The sequence below is a fragment of the Asterias amurensis genome, chromosome 7 (assembly GCF_032118995.1).
Source record: "Asterias amurensis chromosome 7, ASM3211899v1".
Taxonomy (NCBI): domain Eukaryota; kingdom Metazoa; phylum Echinodermata; class Asteroidea; order Forcipulatida; family Asteriidae; genus Asterias; species Asterias amurensis.
Genome location: NC_092654.1, coordinates 3,922,288 through 3,940,979, shown reverse-complemented (window position 1 = coordinate 3,940,979; position 18,692 = coordinate 3,922,288). Strand labels below are relative to the sequence as shown.

Below are 18,692 nucleotides of genomic sequence, written 5' to 3'. Positions count from 1 at the left end.
CTGTCACACCAAAGCATGGATACAATACTTTTGCCGAGGAAAAATTATTGTGATAGCGCGATAAACCTGCGCCCACCAGCGGTGCAGGCGGCCCCGAAGCGGTGTGAGATCGTCTATAAATGATTATTGTTAAAAATGAACTAGATCGGTTAGATTGTAATGGTCTGCCCCCATATCGAGTTGATATTACGGAATGGCTGAACTATGAAGGTGTATCCACGGCATTTTATGGTAAGTCTAGATGGATTTATACCGAGGGTGTGTTTCAAGGAAAAGTATACATTTATTTTTAACCGTTCGATTGTTTTAGGCACTGTATACGTTTGGTAATTAGGCCTATTAAAAAAATATATTAGCATAAAACCTTACTTGGTAACGAGCAACAGAGAGCTGTTGATAGTATAAATCGATGTGAGAAACGACTGCCTAAGTAACGTAGTTTTTGAGAAAGAGGTAATTTCTCACTAAAACAATGATTTCTGGCCATACAGAAGCCTTTTATTCCTATCTGAAAGCACACTATTTTGTACAACAAGCGTGTTTTTCTCTTTCATCATTTTTTTGCACCTTCAATGACCAGGAGTCGAAATTTTCACAGGCTTGTTATTTTATGCATATGTTGGGATACACCACGTGAGAATACTGGTCTTTGACAATTACCAAACGTGTTCAGTGCCTTCAAAGACGCTAGACACTATTGGTAATTGTCAAAGACCAGTCTTCTCAATCGGTGTATCTCAACATATGCATAAAATAACAAACCTGTGAAAATTTGGATTCAATTGGTCGTCGAAGTTGCGAGATAACAATGGAAGAAACAAACGCCCTTGTCGCACAAGTTGTGTGCTTTTTGATGCTTGATTTCGAGACCTCAGCTGAGGTATCGAATTAAATTCAAATAATATTTCAGTGAGAAATGATTACTTCTTTCTCAACAACTATACGTTACTTCAGAGGGAGCCGTTTCTCACAATGTTTTATACTACCAACAGCTCTCCATTGCTCGTTACCAAGTAATTTTTTATGCTAATTCTTTTGTTGAGTAATTACCAATAGTGTCCAGGAAAAGTATACCATTTTGTTGTTTTAGCCTACTCCTTCAATAGGGGTAGCTCATTCGTTATCAGGAGGTCCCAGGTTCATGTCCAGCTCTCTTTTTGTGTTCAACCCACCACATTTCATTTTTCTTCTGATGGGCAGACTCCTTCGAGTTGGGCCATCTTTTCCTCCCTGATCTTTACGGGGTCTGTATACTACTTCCTCGTGACCAGTCAAATCACCCTACCGTCTACAGAGACGAAACCTCCCGTGGATGAGTGGAGAGACTTGGTGACTACATCACCGGGACCAGGACAATTCGCCATCAATAACAAACCAATCGACTCCTCAAAGAACATCTCTTCGCCAGGAAAATCTTTTCGAAACTACATAAGTTTCTTGAACGAGGAGGTGAGTAGTTTTCTTTTACCTTTCTAACAGAGTAAAATCACTTATTTTCAAAAAGTGACAATTTTTTTATAGATCGCCGAAAATCCGGAGCAGATATATGTCCACTTTCATCAAGACGAATAGTCCGTAATTATTGTAAAACACAATCTGGGAAACGTATCTGACGGTAACGTTTCTCGGATTCAAATTTGGTGGGATACAGAGACTGATATATTTTTTATAACCAAAATACCTGGTTGTAAAATATTTCTCAAAATTGGCACTCATTTTAAGAGTGATTTTTTTTTTTTACCGAACTACACCTTTTACAGTGAAGTTTTGAAAAACACACTAATTATCGTAAGCGGTGTGCCTTCATCCTTTTAGTGGCCGCGTTCACTTGACAAAAATAACTTTGTTTTGTAATACTAAGTTTTCAAAGTTAAGGGTAACTTTGTTGTCGACATTATCATTGAATATTTGGATAATGACTATGTTAAAAGGGATTTTAAAAATGTTTCTCTGTAAGCGCCAGAGCCTTGTTTTGTCTATGGATTGGCGCTATATAAATTGGTACTATTATAATTTATTACTAGGTTAATAAAAAAACTTTTTTATTGGAATCATTTCAGCATTTAACACTCTCTTGCAAAGATTGTGCCTACGTCACGAGCTCAGGACGTCTACTTCACAGCAACGCTGGCCAAGAAATCGACCGGCATGATTGCGTCATAAGAATGAACGATGCCCCAGTTATCGGATTTGAAACAGACGTCGGGTCCCGAACTACAATCAGATCAATGAGCTTCATCAACATTCTTGGGGTATCTTAAAATATCAAATTTTCTTTTCTTTTCAGAACTCCCACTAACAAATTAAAATGGTAAACAACAATAAGAATATAGAGAGACCAATATAAGAACTCACTTCGTGGTAGTGCAGTTTAAAACGATCCAATAAGCTAAAGGCCTATATATATAGTCACAGCCGATTTTCTACCTTCCGCCCAGGTAGTAGGCCTAGTTAAAAGCAAGACAGTTATTTTCGGAACCGAGAAGTCTCCCGAAAAATCTACCCGTAGGCCTATTGTAGAATAAACAATTCTCTAACAGAACAAACTCTACCTGGCAGGTAGATATAGGCCTACACATGATGCTTTCGCAAACCAAATGTATATTATTGACAAACCATGCAATGCCCCAAGTCATATAACAAGAATGACACCATTTCTACACACCCCCAAAAACCAGTTAAATTGCATAAACACGCATTCAAAAAAACTTCTCTTCAAAATACAAAGCTTTTTGTGACGCAATCAAATACGCGGCGGTTTCCACAAGCATCTTTGAAACATTCATATTAATGGTAATCTACTTACAGCTTTTCTCCAAATGGAAGCCCTATCCAGTCTTCATGCCACATTTCACGGTGGTTTAAATATCACCAAAAAGATGGTGTTGCATACAGCAAATAATGTGTTTTGCCACACATGCAAAACACACATCTCGAGCTGTACTGGCCCTTTCTCTATCTGCACACATTGCAATCACAAACTTCAGCAGCCGGCAGCAAAGTGGGAGAAAAACGACATGCCTCAACGCCGTCTCGTGGTGATCTGAGACTACGCCCAAAAACCCAAATACATGTACATCTAATTTGCTATTTGCATAAACCCTGGCCCACTATCAAAACTCAAACCCATCAGAATACACTTGCATAAGCTACAAAGCCTTGTTACTAGAACTCATTAAACTCTGACTGAGCAAAGCTATGCCCTTTGTACTTCACATTCCAAATGTCTATTATGTAATTCAGCTGAAAGAACAAAACTATGTCACAATATTGTTGACCAGTTCCAAAGTACTTCATACTGATGGAATTCGGCACGTTAACCCGGAGGTCATTGGTTCGAATCCCACTAGTCGATTCTTCGTTCAACCCCAAAAATCATTTTAAAATTTACCCAGTCAGTTTCCCTTGTGGAATTCGAACTATTTACAGATATAAGGCATTCATTTCGTTTTTGTTTTTTCCCCGTTAAAAAAAGTCGTTTCAGTCATCCCACTTTATTTATAGGCATTCAAGACAGCCATTCTAAAGTTGAGTTTCGTACTCATATATTTACGCTTGATGAAATTGAATGGTTGGCTATAGCTCTTCCTATTACTGACGCGATTGAATGAGTCTTTGGCCTAATGAAATTGAATTATCTTGTCTGACCATTGAATGCTATTTACTGGTGACATTTGATATTTAGTTTTGGTTTTTTACCCATATACACCGATGTGTGTCAGCACTGTATATAACTTAGTACTTTCCCGAGTCCTGTGAAAAATATCACATGCATATTACTCGGATGGGATTCCAACCCACGACCCTTGCAATTCTAGAGCAGTGTCTTACCAACTAGATCACCGAGGTTGCCCGGTAGCTAGAGGCAGTCCGAATCCTATGTTTTGGCATCGGGTATCGCAGTGATGTTACATTTGCATCGGGATATTAAAGAAATTTGAAATATTCCTTTTGCGTTGAAAACTGATTCAATGGATGGAGCATTAATTTTAAACTAAATTGAATGAGCCCGGTGTCAATGAATGGAATAGGATTGAAACTGCGGCAGGGTAAACGCTTGAAATAGTCATGCCAGGCAAGAGTTTTGTAAACAAAAATCAAACAATTTGTATACCTTTTCCCAACAGTCTTTGGAGCATAACATGGAAAAAAGGAACGAGTTCTTTGAGGACACTCGATCCAAGACGGAGATTTTTTTGATCAATTGGATGACCGAAAGGCAAATAAATATCTTTGAGGATGTTCACTATCGCTATGTGATCTTGCTCGCCCACCTTTATCCTGCCGTCAAATTCTTCCGTTTTACGGCAGGGAAAGTTGGGGAAAGTATACGAATGTTTTTCGAACAGATTGAAAAGTAAGTGATTTTTTCATTAACTTTACAAATGCACTAGACACGTTTGGTAGATTTCAAAGACCAGTATTCTCACTTGATGTACCCCAATGCAAAATGGAAATCTGTGAAAATTTGGACTCAATTGGTCATCGAAGTTGTGAGAGAATAATGAAAGAAAAAACACCTCTGTTGCACAAATTTGTGTGTCGTTCTCAGATTCAAATATTTTAGCGAGAAAATACCTCTTTCTCAAAAACTACGTTACTTCAGAGAGAGTCGTTTCTCACAAAGTGTTATACCACCAACAGCTTGTTACCAAGTAGATTTTTATGCTGAAATAGATTTTAAGTTCTTCCAATCGAGTCCAGTGCCTTTATACATAAAATCAGTGCAGATGAAGGAAAAGTTCGCAAAGATTCAGTTAGGTGTTAATCTGGTGTCATTATTACCACAAAGCCAGAAAGTTTCACTAACAAGTAAAATGAAGAAGAATGTTGTTTTTTTAGAACAGGGTGGAAAGTTAGTGAGTTACCAGTTATCAATGAACATGCACAAATCATATACAGGTGTAGAGCAAATTGTCAACGAATGACTGCTGTGTATGTGCTTATAATATTATTATAGCCGGAAAACTGAATTCAAAAGCAGATAAAGCATGAAACTGAAAATGTTGTGACCAACTTTTTCATTTGTCGATACAAGCAGCAGAGTTTGTGTTGTTTACTGTAATGGGTATGACGAATAATAGTCCTTTAAAATTTGACAATGCCAGCGTACTAAACACATTACAGGTGCGTTTCAGGAAAACAAAGTTCAAATAGTTAACTGTTCTTTTCTCCGCCGTGACAGTAAAACAAAGGAAATGCATCACAAGCCACCGTCCACTGGCTGGCATACCTTAGTAGCTGCATTGGAGCTTTGTGACCAAGTAACTGTGTATGGAATGGTACCACCAACATTCTGCAACTCAAAAAGGTAGGCACTACATCAAATTCCTACGACAGACACAAATTAGTCACTCTCTTGCAAAATCCTTGCTAGTCAAATTCTACCATGAACAACATATGCACGTACTCTGCATGCGGCGCAGACGACCGAAATAATCTATTCATATCTGTGTTTTGATTGGTCCGAGGTGATGTTTTTATAGCTGCACAAACTTCACATTAGACCAATCAAAACACAAATGGAAAGCTTACGTCACTGCACGTTTGTCCAATGAAATCAATGTGGCCAATGAAATCACTGGTTCTTTAAAACCAATACATGTCTTTATCCTTTGTGGGAAAAAAAAGAGGGGACCAGTCAAATGCTCCCTCTGTAGATGGCCGGCTATACTTGACACAAAATGTGACTTGCTAGATCTGTATAGTAGGCTGACTTTTGTTGAAGGCATTATGGCTACAAGCCTTTTCCAATAATTGTTAAAAGTTGTAAGAAGTGCGAGCGATGAGTGAAAACAAAAGCTTATATACCAACTTTTACCATTACTTTGCAGTAACTATGCATCGAAGACGAAAGTTGTTGATGTACCATACCACTACTACCCACCTCACCTACGGAAGAATGAATGCAGGTATTTACTCCGTAGCGAGAAAGCTGACGAAACTGGACACCCATTCCTCACAGAAAAACAGGCAATCAAACGGCTAATGAAAAACTATAATGTTACGTTCAGACATCCGCAATGGAACGAGAGTTAAACAAATTTTAAGTAGTCACTTTATCATTTGGACCATCTCCAACCTTCAAGGTAGAAAAAAGTGATGCAAATTTTGCAGAAAGTGCTGCAAGATTCCATTTTGATCAACTACAGGAGAGACGACAATGGCAAGATAGAAGGCTGATGGCCTTGGCTAAACACAAACATGTAATGAATGATATAAAGAGTGACTCTTTGTGAGTTTTACCCTATACTCCACAAGGGAAACTGACTGGGTAAACTGTTTAAATGATTTGGGGTTCGAACAAAGAAATATTTACTGGGATAGGATGGGACTCAAACCAATGACTTCCGGATTAACGCGCCGGCGCTCAACCAACTGAGCTATCTAACCCTATTTTGCCTGTTTCTCTATTTTGTCAATATCTTTGTTCGGGGGTTGCTGGTCAGAAGCCATGCAACCATTAACTGCCGTCGTGTAGCCAGGGATCACACCGAAGTTACGATACCTGGGAAGGGGCAGCCAGGGGATCGTCAACATAGGGCTAGATAGCTCAGTTGGTAGAGCGCCGGCATGTTAATCCGGAGGTCGTTGGTTCGAGTCCCACTCTAGTACATTTTTATTTGTTCACCCCAAATCATTTACAACATTTACCCAGTCAGTTTCCTTTGTGGTGTATAATGTAAACATCTGAAATAAAAAGTTGAATCTCCTTCAAAGGTGATCCCCTGGCTGCCGCTTCCGAAGTTGTACGGTGTCTTAATTTGGGTGTGATCCCTGGCTGCACTGCAGTAAACGATTGCTGTAAAAGGAATGGCACCAATAGTTTAACGTCAGGGCCCAACTTCATAGCTCTGCTTAGCGGCCGATTTTGTGTTTACTGTGAAATTTCTATTTCATAGCGCTGCTAACCGTAGGTACACGAAAAGGCATGCTAACCTTCCAGTGCTTACCACACAAAAATAAATGACGTCACAATGCAAATCCACGGTAAACACGTAACGTAATATGGCCGCCCAATTTTTCTGTTTACCTGTGAAATACACTAAAGCTTAAGCAAATGTTTCTGCTTCAGTAAGCACGCAAATTTGCTTACCGTTAAGCAGCGCTATGAAATTGGGCCTGTGTCTCAAATGACATCAGTAATTTATTACTTGTTATTTCTTTTACCTGCAATAATTAGTTCATTCCTTGCAAAATGTCATGTAAATGTTTTTATAACCTCTAAAGGAATTTTTTGTACAAATCTAATTTAAAATGGTCAATGCTGGAAAGATTTGTCAATCTTATTCTAAATAAATAAAAAGTTCATTAAGTTAACCTGTTTTCAATGTGTTTTAAAAAATTTTTTTGAAGGAAGTTCATTCTGCTTAAAGATGCTATGTCAGATTTTTGGCCCCAAACATTTTACTTTTAATGGTCAGGAACCATGACAAAAATTTAAAATGTTTCTTATAAAACACATCAGAATTGGTCACGTGATATATTGTCGGGATCCATTGTTCACTGCTACTAATAATTGACAGACTTTTTCGAGCAGTGGCTCAAATGAAAGCTTGTAACTTTCTCGACCCCATCAAAATACCTATTGAATGAGTTTTAAATCAAAATTGTTTGGTCAAATCGGCCAAAAATCTGACATAGCATCTTTAATGCTTTTACTGGGGGGTCCGATATCACATGGATTTAGGACTTTGTTTAAATAAACTTATGCTCTCTTAATTTTAGTACTTGCACTGTTTTTCTCTTTGTTCACGAACATTTAATTCACGGGCACACGCTCGTCTTAAAAGACCAGCCATTGAGGTCTTGGATGTAGGACATCCATGCAATGCACAAGCTATAGTTGGCAGGACGGTTGACTCAGGTATGAGTTGACTCGGGTATGAGTTGACTCGGGTACGAGATGACCCGAATTCGATCAGAGCACCTGATCGAAATGTCGAGTTGAAACCAATGGTTCTTTTCACAACCAGACAACAGGCTGCAACTGCATCTGCATTCATTAAGCCTCCTGCAAACAGAGACTGTTATGAATTCTCCTTCCTACCAAGTTAAATTGTTTGGTATCTGAAATATTAAGGTGATCCCCTGGCTACCGCTTCCCAGGTTGTATGGTAAGCCTGTGATCCCTGGCTACACACACAGCAGTTAACAGTTGTATAGCTTCTGACTGACACCCGGACAAAGTTACTGACAAAATAGGGAGACTGCCAACATAGGGCTATAGCTCAGGTGGTAGAATGCCAACACATAAACACAGAGGTAGTTTGTTCAGATCCCACTAATAAATTTTTCTGTATTCAACCCCAAATCATTTCAATAAAGAGACCATTTAAGAAAAGTGTCAACTCTTTCAGAGATCAGACATTTTTATTCACCGATTTTCAACCCAATATTGTACACAGTTCTCATTTAGACCGTTAACAAGTCGTAAAAACATTCAACATTTCCTGTTTGTTTCCAAGTCTGCATGGACAAAAAACACCCAATGCAGTACATAGAACAGTCGTAGGTCTCTCTAAAACACGCCAGCATTATTTATGAAAAAATATTTGTACATTTGTATGGATTATAAATTTAAATACCAATGTTAATTTGATATAATTATCATTTTGTGCAATGACTTAAAACACTTTAGTGAAAACATTTTGAGTATGCGGAAACTTCACAACCACAAATATTAAACATGAATAAAAAAGTAGCTTTCTTTGGAAAGTGTGCAAGATCTTTGAAAATGATTTTCTACAATCTGTCCGAATGAAGCAACTGGGTAATGAAACAGCTTTGTTTACAACTTTCTCAATAGTTTGATGTGGGCTGTAGTCAGTGCTTAGCACACACCAGCATATCCGATAAGTCGCACTCCGCTACAATAAACCTCTACATTAAACAAAATATCAATCCTAAACTTTCAACCGTTGTTGAGAGCAGTCATATTAAAAAAATGAGTAATTAAGAATTAATAGACAAGGGGTGGATTTCACAAAGAGTTAGGACTATTCCTATCTCGAGTTAGGACCAGTTACTCGTCCGAACATAGGAATATCCATGCAATGTGTATATCATCCGAGGACTAGTCCTAAGTTAGGACTAGTCCTAACTCTTTGTGAAATCAAGCCCTGACAAACTTATTTTATACTAATCATGCAGTTATTGGTCAGGATTCCAGGGATGAAAGTGTGAAAGGGCCGGCCATAAATAAAGTACCTAGTGTGAAAAGGGCTTTAGAAGGTATGTTGAAATGCTGGCATTTCCACCCTTAAACATGTTAAAGGCCCGGTCACACAGGCCCCGATAACGAGAACGAAAACGATACTGATAAAACTATATGCCCTCGATTGGTTGAATGAGCGTGGGCGTAGTCTGTGTGGAGCAATTCAACCAATCGCGAGCGTGCATTTTTAGCGTTCTCGTTATGTTATCGGGGCCTGTGTGACCGCCCCTGGAGTTAAAGATTTTCAAGAAGATATGGGAACAGTATCTTCAGCGCTAGAGATCAGAGAGCAGGATTTCTTCACAACAAAAGAAAATATCTGCTACTTTTTTTTTAAGGCGATATAACCAGTTAGAATTTAGATGCAAGTGTGACATTTCTCATCCCTGGGATTCTTAATAGACATAGAACAGCCGTAGGGTCTCTGTACATTTCAGATTCAACATGTTTAAAGTGACGGCAACAAGTTGATATTGTCATTAAAAAAAGTCAATAAATCCATTTATAACTTAAACCACATCCAAATCTAACATCAGGTGTGGCTCGATTCTCTTGAACAGGAAGACCAAATAATAACTAAGGCAAGTTTGCGAGTGTAAGCTGTCCGTTTGTATGGGGGGGAAAAATATACAAATCAATATTTTGTTTTGAAGGCACTGGACACTATTGGTAATTACTCAAAACAGCAGAACTTTCTTAGTAACGAGCAATGGACAGCGGATGGTAGTATAGAAAATTGTTAGAAACGGCTCCCTCTGAAGAAACATAGTTTTTGAGAAAGAAGTATTTCTTTACTAAAATATTTGAATTGAATTCGGATAAATTCGGAGGTCTCAAAATCAACATCTGAAAGAAGATCACTTGTGCAAGAACGGTATTTTTTTCTTTCATAGTTCTCTCGCAACTTTGACAACCAATTGAGTTCAAATTTTTGCAGGTTTGTTTTTATGTGCATATATGTTGAGCTACACCAAGTAAGAAAACTGATCTTTGACAGTTACCAAAGGTGTCCAGGGGTGGATTTCACAAAGAGTTAAGACTAGTCTTGTCTCGAGTTAGGAAGAGTTACTCGTCCTAACTTAGGACTAGCCATGCGCCTTAAACACCCAGCAGGGTGGATTCGTGCGCATTACAAGTCTTATTATTATTATTATTATTATTATACGTTTCTTTTATCAAACTCTAGTCCTAACTCTTTGTGAATTCGACCCCAGAGCCCTAAAACAAAATAGGGAGACCGCCAACATTTGGGCTAGATAGCTCAGTTGATGGAACACTGGAACATTAATCTGAAGGCTCCAGGTTGACATCCAAATCTAGTCAATTTTAGTCAGTGTCTGTTATGGTGTATTAAATTTGATGTGAAAAAAAAGATGTTTTAAATTTAAGATAATCTGCTCCACAGATTTTTATCATATTTGGCCCATCTTTGCCTGCTGCAACACAATGTTGACAATTAAATCGCGAAAGGCCCAGATATGTAAATTTGAAAGCTCAAAAAAAGAGCTAAATAACAACAGTTTGAAGCGTTTTTAAATATTACGCTGTATTATTCCCACTGGGGGACAACTATGCACTTTGGAAGAAACACAATTCACATTTAAATAGCTTAATGTACAACCGTTGTGTAATGAAATACTTATTGTATATATACAGGAATGGCATTTACTCTGAATTTTCAGTTAACTTTACAAGAGCCAAGATTGGCCTCTACGCACTATATGACAATATCTTTAAAAAAAACTACACTGTATTTGAGGGGGAGGGGGGGGGGCTTGTCCCAGCCTCGCTACCATGTGCAGCGAGGGAGGGATCTTCTAGGAAACAACGCTTATTGGCCTCCCGAGGGAGACTACTTTGCGTGCACGATTGTAAAAAACATACAAGCGCTTGTACGGCGCAGTAATACACGCATGTGAAAATGCAAGTATTTTGATGCGATTCCATTTCAAATGAATCGTGAACTTTGGGTTATCTAAAGTTTAACAATTTTTACTCGAACCCAGGATGGTCGACAATTGGTTGACTACTGTGGTCGACCATTTGGAACCAGCCTCAAGCCCATGGTTTTTACATTGGTCCAAACAGCATGTTCCATTATAACATGTGTAAAGAGCAGAGGGGAACCAGTGACACTACAGCAAAAAAGGTGGGAGGTTGACTTGACTTCCAAATGAGTCGTTCGAGTGAGTGTGTCACTGCGCATGTTTGTTGCTGGTCAGTAGTCAACCACGGGTCAACTAATGTGCCCACTTGAACTAGCTGTAGGCTCAGCTGTTGCCCTAGCTTTGGCCGCCAATAGATCGATCCAGTAGGCTCAGCACTTTTAGCAAGAACACCTGGGCCTCTCCAATGCCATTCTGCACAACTCTGCCACACGCGCCAAGCATATGCGCACACATGTTGGACCTTAATTTGTCGGACTTTTGGTGGCGCAATGGGTTGTGATTGGTCAATACGTAATGGGGTGCGCTTAATGGATCGGTCTATCGGGACACAGCCTTAGAACCACTGTATGAGCCTAATAGTCGCTATCTGAATCATCATCACCAAAGTTGTACTTGACTGATGCCTTGGCACGACCCCCTCCTCTGGCCGATGGGGCTGGATTGCGATCCCTACGAGAGGCGAAATTCTCATCACCCGACTCGGAGTCGGAGAAATTGATCTTCTTAGTCTTGGGCTAATTGGGTAGAGAAAACAAAATAATAGTTTCACTAAATGAAAATAAAATAATCGGAAAGCATCCTCGGACATCATCTCTCAAAAACAAAACTTATTCTTTCATGATTTAATAGTTTTAATAAATGAAAATAAAAAAATCGGCAAGCATCCTTGGAAATCGTCTCTCAAAAACAAAACTTATTCTTTCATGATATCCTGTAGTAAGCGTGTATGCTTTGCATAATTATTAATTTATTCAATCATTTACTCAATCACCTTGGCAGTTTTCCTGGGTGCCGCCTTTTTCTTTGTTTCGAATACATCCGAGTCCCCATCACCGGATCCAGATGTTGTCTTGACAGTTTTCTTAGCGGCTGGCTTCCTGGGTTTAGGTGCAGCTGGAAAAACAATTACTTACTACTTTAAAAGATGTTATAGCGTTATTTTTACCCTAGCAGCAATGTGTGTTAGCACGGTATACTCGGCACCTTCCGCGAGTTCCGTTGAAAACAAAACTGGCATATAACTCTTGTGGGATTCGAACCGCACAACCTTTACCAATCTACAGCAGATGTCTTACCAACTAGACCACCGAGATTGCCCAGTAGTTAGTACCAGGTACTGCAGCACTGGTTGACTAATACACTGAACATTGACATTAATTTTGACAACACGACTAAGCTGTTTGGTGTCCTTAATAGAAAATGGTCTGCTCTCAATTTAATTCTCATTCTTTGCCGTTTTCATATTTATCGGATGAAGATGAACGACAGAAAGCCTTCATTTGTTCTTATCAAAAAGGAAATAAATCACTATTTTGTAATGGAAAAAATGATCTTTGTTAAGAATAACAACTTAGATAAGTTCAATACCAAATGGGAGCCTTTTGTATTGCTATGTACCAACTAAATGCTTTGCATAATCATCAAACCTCCTGTTTTTGCAATTTGCCATTTCTCTCTTAGTATCGTTCTAAAAGTAGTTGGTTTTACCAGTAGTCTGTGTAGCTTTGTACATTGAAGAAACTTGAATAAATTTCCCCCTCCAGGGGGAAAAAAAAAAAAAAAAAAGGTACTGCAGCCATTTAGTAAATGTCAAACTCGTGAAAGTACAGTAGTATACTGTTTCAAGAGTCTTACCTTTGGCCTTAGCTGGTTTCTTGGCTGTTGGTTCACTGCTGTCATCACTGCTCTTCTTCGTCTTACTTATCATGTCAAGAATAGACTTTTGCTTTGTGGCTGCAGTTAAACAAAATTAATAACAATCTTATTTCCAGACATTTATAAAGAACCCTTAAGGGCAAAGGAAACCTTTGATTTTTGGAACTGCTTGATTGGTATAATCCTATACACATGTAGTAATAATTACAATAAAATTAACCATACACCATACCACATATCAAGCATACAAAGAATATGCAACTAGAATTGTAGTTAAGTCTTACATTACATCAATACACTTTAGATAGTTACCCTTTGGTTTTGCAGCCGTCTTCTTTGCCGATTGTGTCAGCTTTAGTTGTTTTGATGGGGGCGCGGAACCATCTGAATCGCTTAAAGAGTTCAAGCCTACATCTGATGAGGAAACCAAACAAAAACACACAATAATAATAACAAATTCTATAGCGCATTTCACAATAACCTTATCAATGCACTACACATTAGAGTACCCTGGTCATAGGGCAAATAACATTCCTGTCATGTTTCTCAACTCTCTAGTTAGGGAGTATACAGCCCTGAGCTGCCTGTAAGGCGCTTGTGGCTTTTAATACACAATATCAACCTCTACCCTTGCAGGTACCCATTTATAAGCCTAGATAACTAGTCAGTAAAGAGTATTTTTAACGTGCATTAGGAATAAAATATTCCTCAATGCGCCTAACAATAAAAACTAAGAGGCAAAAAAAAAACCCAGACCAATTAAAATATAGGCTAAATACTATTAAACCGAAAAAAAAAGAAGAAAAAACTTTTAAAAAGATTCATCAATGTAAACAAGAGCCATGACTATGCCTGAAGCAAAGCTGAGAGCATAGTAATATATTTTGGTTCAACAACATTCAGACCTGTGAGACCCTAAAAAAAAACCTGAAACACTACATGGTGTAAGAATGATCGTGTAACATCAAGTGATTGGCGTCACGCATTTATGCTGGTCATCCCGTTATTCCAGCAATTAGGCTTATCTCACATTATTGTAGTTCTACAAGCAGAGCAGAGACTTTTCAGGCCTGAATGATCCTCAAAATGTCATACCATCTTGCTTCGTCTCTTTGAATCCGCTTTCATCAGCGCTATCACTATCGCTATCAATCTTAGGTGCAGCTCTCTTGACGGGTCTCTTGGTAGGTAGGGAGAAGTCGTCTGCGTCCGAGTCAATGGCGTCGTTATCGATCGCCTCCTCCAAGTTGAAGGAGGGAGAAAGTGCCAACTCAGCAACGAAGTCATCCTCATCATCCTCATCGTCGTCACTAAATGAATACTTTGCCTTCTGAGCTATAGAGTCGGAAAAGCAGGGAAGAGATGTACAAATAACATAATGGTATAAAACAATGGCCTTATAGAGCGTTCAGTTCCGTCAGACATGACGCTTATGACGCTGTACAAGCAAAATATAAATACAAATACAAAAGGAAGTACAACACAATATTGACATTATACACTGACTAACTTAGGCAGGCTTAAAGTTAAAGATACAGGGTAATCAGTTCAATGAGACAGAAATACAAAATGTGCAGCAGCCGATTTCACGAAACCCTTGGATTAATCCTCACTCGAGTTAGGACGAGTAACCCGTCCTAACTTAGGATTGGTTCAATGCGCTAACTCGTAACCCGTCCTAACTTAGGATTGGTTCAATGCGTCCTACGTATTAGGATACGGAACTGAACCCGTTCTAAGTCCTAAGATTAATCCCAAGTTAGGAAGAGTTTGGTGAAATCGACAGCTGATAACTTTGTGATGAGTTAATAATAATAAAAACTAAATTGGCAAATAAAATGTAGTAGAAACATTTTTTAACAACCTACATTAAACAACAGTTAGATGCCAAGCAAAGAATAAGTGTTTTGACACTGATGAAGGCTACCCTGTTAACTTATACTTAAAAGCAATGGACACTATTGGTAATTACTCAAAATAATTATTATTGGAAAAAACTTTAATAGAGTAATAGTATAAGAGGTTGATAGTATAACAAAATGTGAGAAACAGCTCCCTCTGAAGTGACATAGTTTTCGAGAAAGAAGTAATTTTCCACAAATTTGATTTCGAGACCTCGTATTTAAAAATTTGAGGTCTCGAAATCAAGCATCTGAAAGCACACAACTTCGTGTGCCCATGGAGGAAAAATGGTGCAACAAGGGTGTTTTTTCTTTCATTAAAATCTCGCAACTGTAACGACCGATAAAGCTCAACTTTTCACAGGTTTGTTACTTCATGCATATGTTGAGATACACCAACTGTGAAGACTAGTCTTCGACAATTACCAATAGTGTCCAGTGTCTTTAATTAACATTAAAAAAATGATAACCATGCAAATATTCAAATCTTGGTCAGTCCACTTCTGACTATTGAGGCAAATTTCAACAAAGGGATTGATTCTTACCGGCAGCTCTCTTGACAAAAGGCGACTGGGGTACCTGCTTCGTTATCATCAAATCGTCCTCGTCCAGTGGCGCGTCAGAGTCGGACTCCGACCAAGCGTTTCTCTTTTTCTTTTTGGGCGAGGCCTTTGCCCTCTTCTTAGCCGTGGGTTTGAAGGTTAGGGTTTTCTGCTTCATGACCTTCTTAGTGCCACCTGAACGGGGGGTAACAACAGGAGGGCTTGTTTAGGCAAATCAAATCACAGGGACTGATTTTCAACCAGCAATTTTGCGTAGAAAAAACAAATAAAGACTGATTTTGTGCACAGTGAATGCCAATATTGTGTAGTAAATGATGATGTTTGAGTAGCAACTGATACATTTTGTGTAAAATTTTGCTCTCCTATACATGAAAAATTTTGCGTACGAAAACAATAAAGACTGAACTTTGTTCACACACTGAAATGTCAGTATTGAGTAGCAAAAGGTGACTTTTTGAGTAGCAACGGATACATTTTGAGTAGCATTTTGCTCCGCTATGCAAGAGAAATTGCTCGGCTAATCAACTACTCATAAGAAGGGTGTCTCTTGGTCTTGGTCCCTGTATGCTGTAATGATTCAGCTATTGATCATTAACTTGTTACCAGACTTTTTTTGCCTCCAATTTAGTTAAGACTTTGATAAGAAAATATCCAAGAAGTCTTCTGAACTTTGGAAGTGCGTTGAACCATTTCCCCCCTATTACCCAGAACAGGGCCCATTTTCATAGAGCTGCGCAAGCAGAAAATATTGCTTAAACATCTAATAACTTTTGTTCAGGTTGACAGTTGACATTTCTTTTGAAATCTTTGACAGTGAATATGTAAAGGATACTTCTGGAAGTGGGTTCCAGGGAAACAAGCCCTCCTGTAAACCCAGGTGGACTTCTACAAGTCTAGGTGACACCAAAATATGATTTTAAAAACACCATGTTTGTAAAACAAAATTTTATTCAAAAAGTATATCGCTGATCTTTTTGATGTCTCATAAGATTGACAAGGTTAAAGTCATATAAAATTTTGGTTAAATATTCTTAATTTTGTTTTTCAGGGCTTAGATTTCCCTCGATCGGTATACAATTTAACAACAAAATTACAAACTTATATTTGATTAGAACTCTGAATACTGACTGAAATTCTGCATGAAGGATTTCTTTCTTCAACAACAATTGCACATGTTACAAAATATACCCTCTATTTTTATCATCATTCCAATTTAGAACATGGATAATATAAAATCACTGAGTACTTTATCGATATAAAATTACAGAGTACTTTATCGAGCATATCTGACACATCGCACAGCACATCGTAACAGATGATGCGTTGTGCCGTTCAGCGAGACTCTAAGTCGAGTCTGAGTGACTAAGGATCGACTTGTCGTCATGAGTGACGTAAGTTGAGGTCGGTCGAGATGCCTTGCATAGAGAGAACCTACTGCATAGTTAGACTTGTAGACCCAGTCACAATGATAAAACCTTGTCTCGATGGAGCTGTGTAATGATGGTTTGTCGGAGAGTAATTGTGAATTCGTATAAGGGAGCAATGGAACTTGGAAATTAGTTGAGCAGCATAGTCTTTCTTGGAAGGCATCTGTGAGTGTCTTCCAGTTCCCATAATGAGAGTGGCTTAAATATTTGTTTTCAAAAGTTGTATATTTAGAGGTATGGGGCATGGAAGTGGTACAAAAATTCCGGTTGGGATATGAGAAAATGTTTGCATAGGTGCTGTAGGGCCTATGAGTTGATGTCAGGGAGGAAAGGCTTGGTAGCGTACCGTTACTGACGCTAGTTGAGACCGACGTTCCTTTAGCGGCCAGACGCTGTGCCAAAGACATGGGCTCCTTCTCGGTGCTGTCGTCAAGACTGGTTGTGTCATTTGTGTCATCAGTGGCCTCTTTCTTGACGTTTGTTTTCTGTGGGGATGAGGATGATATGAAAAGTTTAAAAATAATAATAACTAGTTTTTGTATGTAGGTAAGGTTTGAGCGTTGGTTTGGAAAAGAACCCAAAGTTGATCAGAGTGTACTGATTGAAACCTTGAGTTGTCAAACCCCACTTCTATTCAAAACCAACACTACACAAAAGAAATTTTAACAACAGATAGTTCTTGTGATTGCTTTAGCTTGGTGCACTACATACTTGGCAGCACAGGCAGCCGAGATAGTTCGAGAAATAAAATAAATCGAGAACTTGTGTGTAAGTCGCATATTGGGCCCTAAACAGTGTCTCGTTCCATCCGCATCCCTTTGTACAAAAAGTAATAAAACCACCGCGGAGCCAGACTGTGCAAAAAATAGTGTAGAAGGTATGCTGTACGAGGAGGACTTGTGTTTTAATGCTTATGTATAAGCATAATTTGCCGCAGACTTTTTTTTTCTTTTTCATGCAGCATGATTTTTTTATTTATTTATGCTGAGTTTTAAAATGACGAATACTTATTCGATTAAAACGTAGAAAACCGCGGATCTGCGTTTTAGTTGCATGGCTAATTATCAGAGCGCCATTAGTGTCACTATATAAGAAGCCACAAATCTTTTTATTATTTCAACTCACTCTTTTTCTTCCCCCTGCCCCTCCTCCTGCCGCTGCAGTCTTCCTTATAGCCTTGGCTGCAGCGTCAATGCGTGGTACGACACGGCGTCCGTACGGTGAGGGCTTGGTTTCCAGTTTAGGCAAGACCTTCTTACGGGGTTGTTTTTTACCACCCTTCGTTGTGGTGGGGGCAGCAGAAGCCTCGTCATCTTTTTCTTGCTGCTCCACAATCTAAAAAAGAAAAGAAAAAAGACAACTAAATTTGTTACTTATGTCTTTTGGGGTGTCGTGGCCGAGTGGATAAGAGCACTGGTGTTTCTATAAAGCGGAGCGTGGCTTCGAGTCCTGCTCGTGAAACTTGTGTCACTATAATTGCTTCTCTCCACCCAGGGGTAAATGGGTACCTGCTTGTCCAGTCAGAAGTTGATTTTACTGCCCCGATGATTAAATCAATAGCCTCGGTCCAGTGTTAATTAAATATAAAAATAATAAATAAATAATAACAAATTCTTATACAGCGCATTTCACAATAACCGTATCATTGCGCTTTACATCAGTGCCCTGGTCATAGGGCCAATAACATTCCTGTCATGTTTCTCAACTCAGGGAGTATACAGCCCTGAGCTGCCTGTAAGGCGCTTGTGGCTTTTCATACA

At 38.8% G+C, this 18,692-nt stretch overlaps 2 protein-coding genes across 3 annotated transcripts in view; one reads left to right on the top strand and one right to left on the bottom strand.

The window, feature by feature from the left end:
* The first annotated feature begins 191 nt into the window (after positions 1-191).
* Positions 192-6,039, top strand: LOC139940015 (alpha-N-acetyl-neuraminyl-2,3-beta-galactosyl-1,3-N-acetyl-galactosaminide alpha-2,6-sialyltransferase-like). Its single transcript, XM_071936207.1, has 6 exons — positions 192-231; positions 1,201-1,449; positions 2,061-2,252; positions 4,128-4,357; positions 5,186-5,311; positions 5,835-6,039. Exons 1-6 carry the CDS (start codon positions 205-207, stop codon positions 6,037-6,039), a joined length of 1,029 nt encoding a protein of 342 aa, XP_071792308.1. The 5' UTR covers positions 192-204.
* A 2,295-nt stretch (positions 6,040-8,334) lies between these two features.
* The window catches only part of LOC139939422 (DNA topoisomerase 2-alpha-like), a 38,212-nt gene continuing 27,854 nt past the window's right edge, over positions 8,335-18,692 (bottom strand). For both annotated transcript variants that reach the window (XM_071935298.1, XM_071935299.1), the window contains exons 26-33: positions 18,058-18,267; positions 17,279-17,417; positions 15,488-15,679; positions 14,137-14,376; positions 13,354-13,455; positions 13,021-13,119; positions 12,158-12,279; positions 8,335-11,900 (exon numbers count right to left, since the gene is read on the bottom strand). In XM_071935298.1, coding sequence (XP_071791399.1) covers positions 11,739-11,900; positions 12,158-12,279; positions 13,021-13,119; positions 13,354-13,455; positions 14,137-14,376; positions 15,488-15,679; positions 17,279-17,417; positions 18,058-18,267 — 1,266 coding nt within the window. In that variant the 3' untranslated portion in view covers positions 8,335-11,738. The remainder of the gene's footprint in view (positions 11,901-12,157; positions 12,280-13,020; positions 13,120-13,353; positions 13,456-14,136; positions 14,377-15,487; positions 15,680-17,278; positions 17,418-18,057; positions 18,268-18,692) is intronic.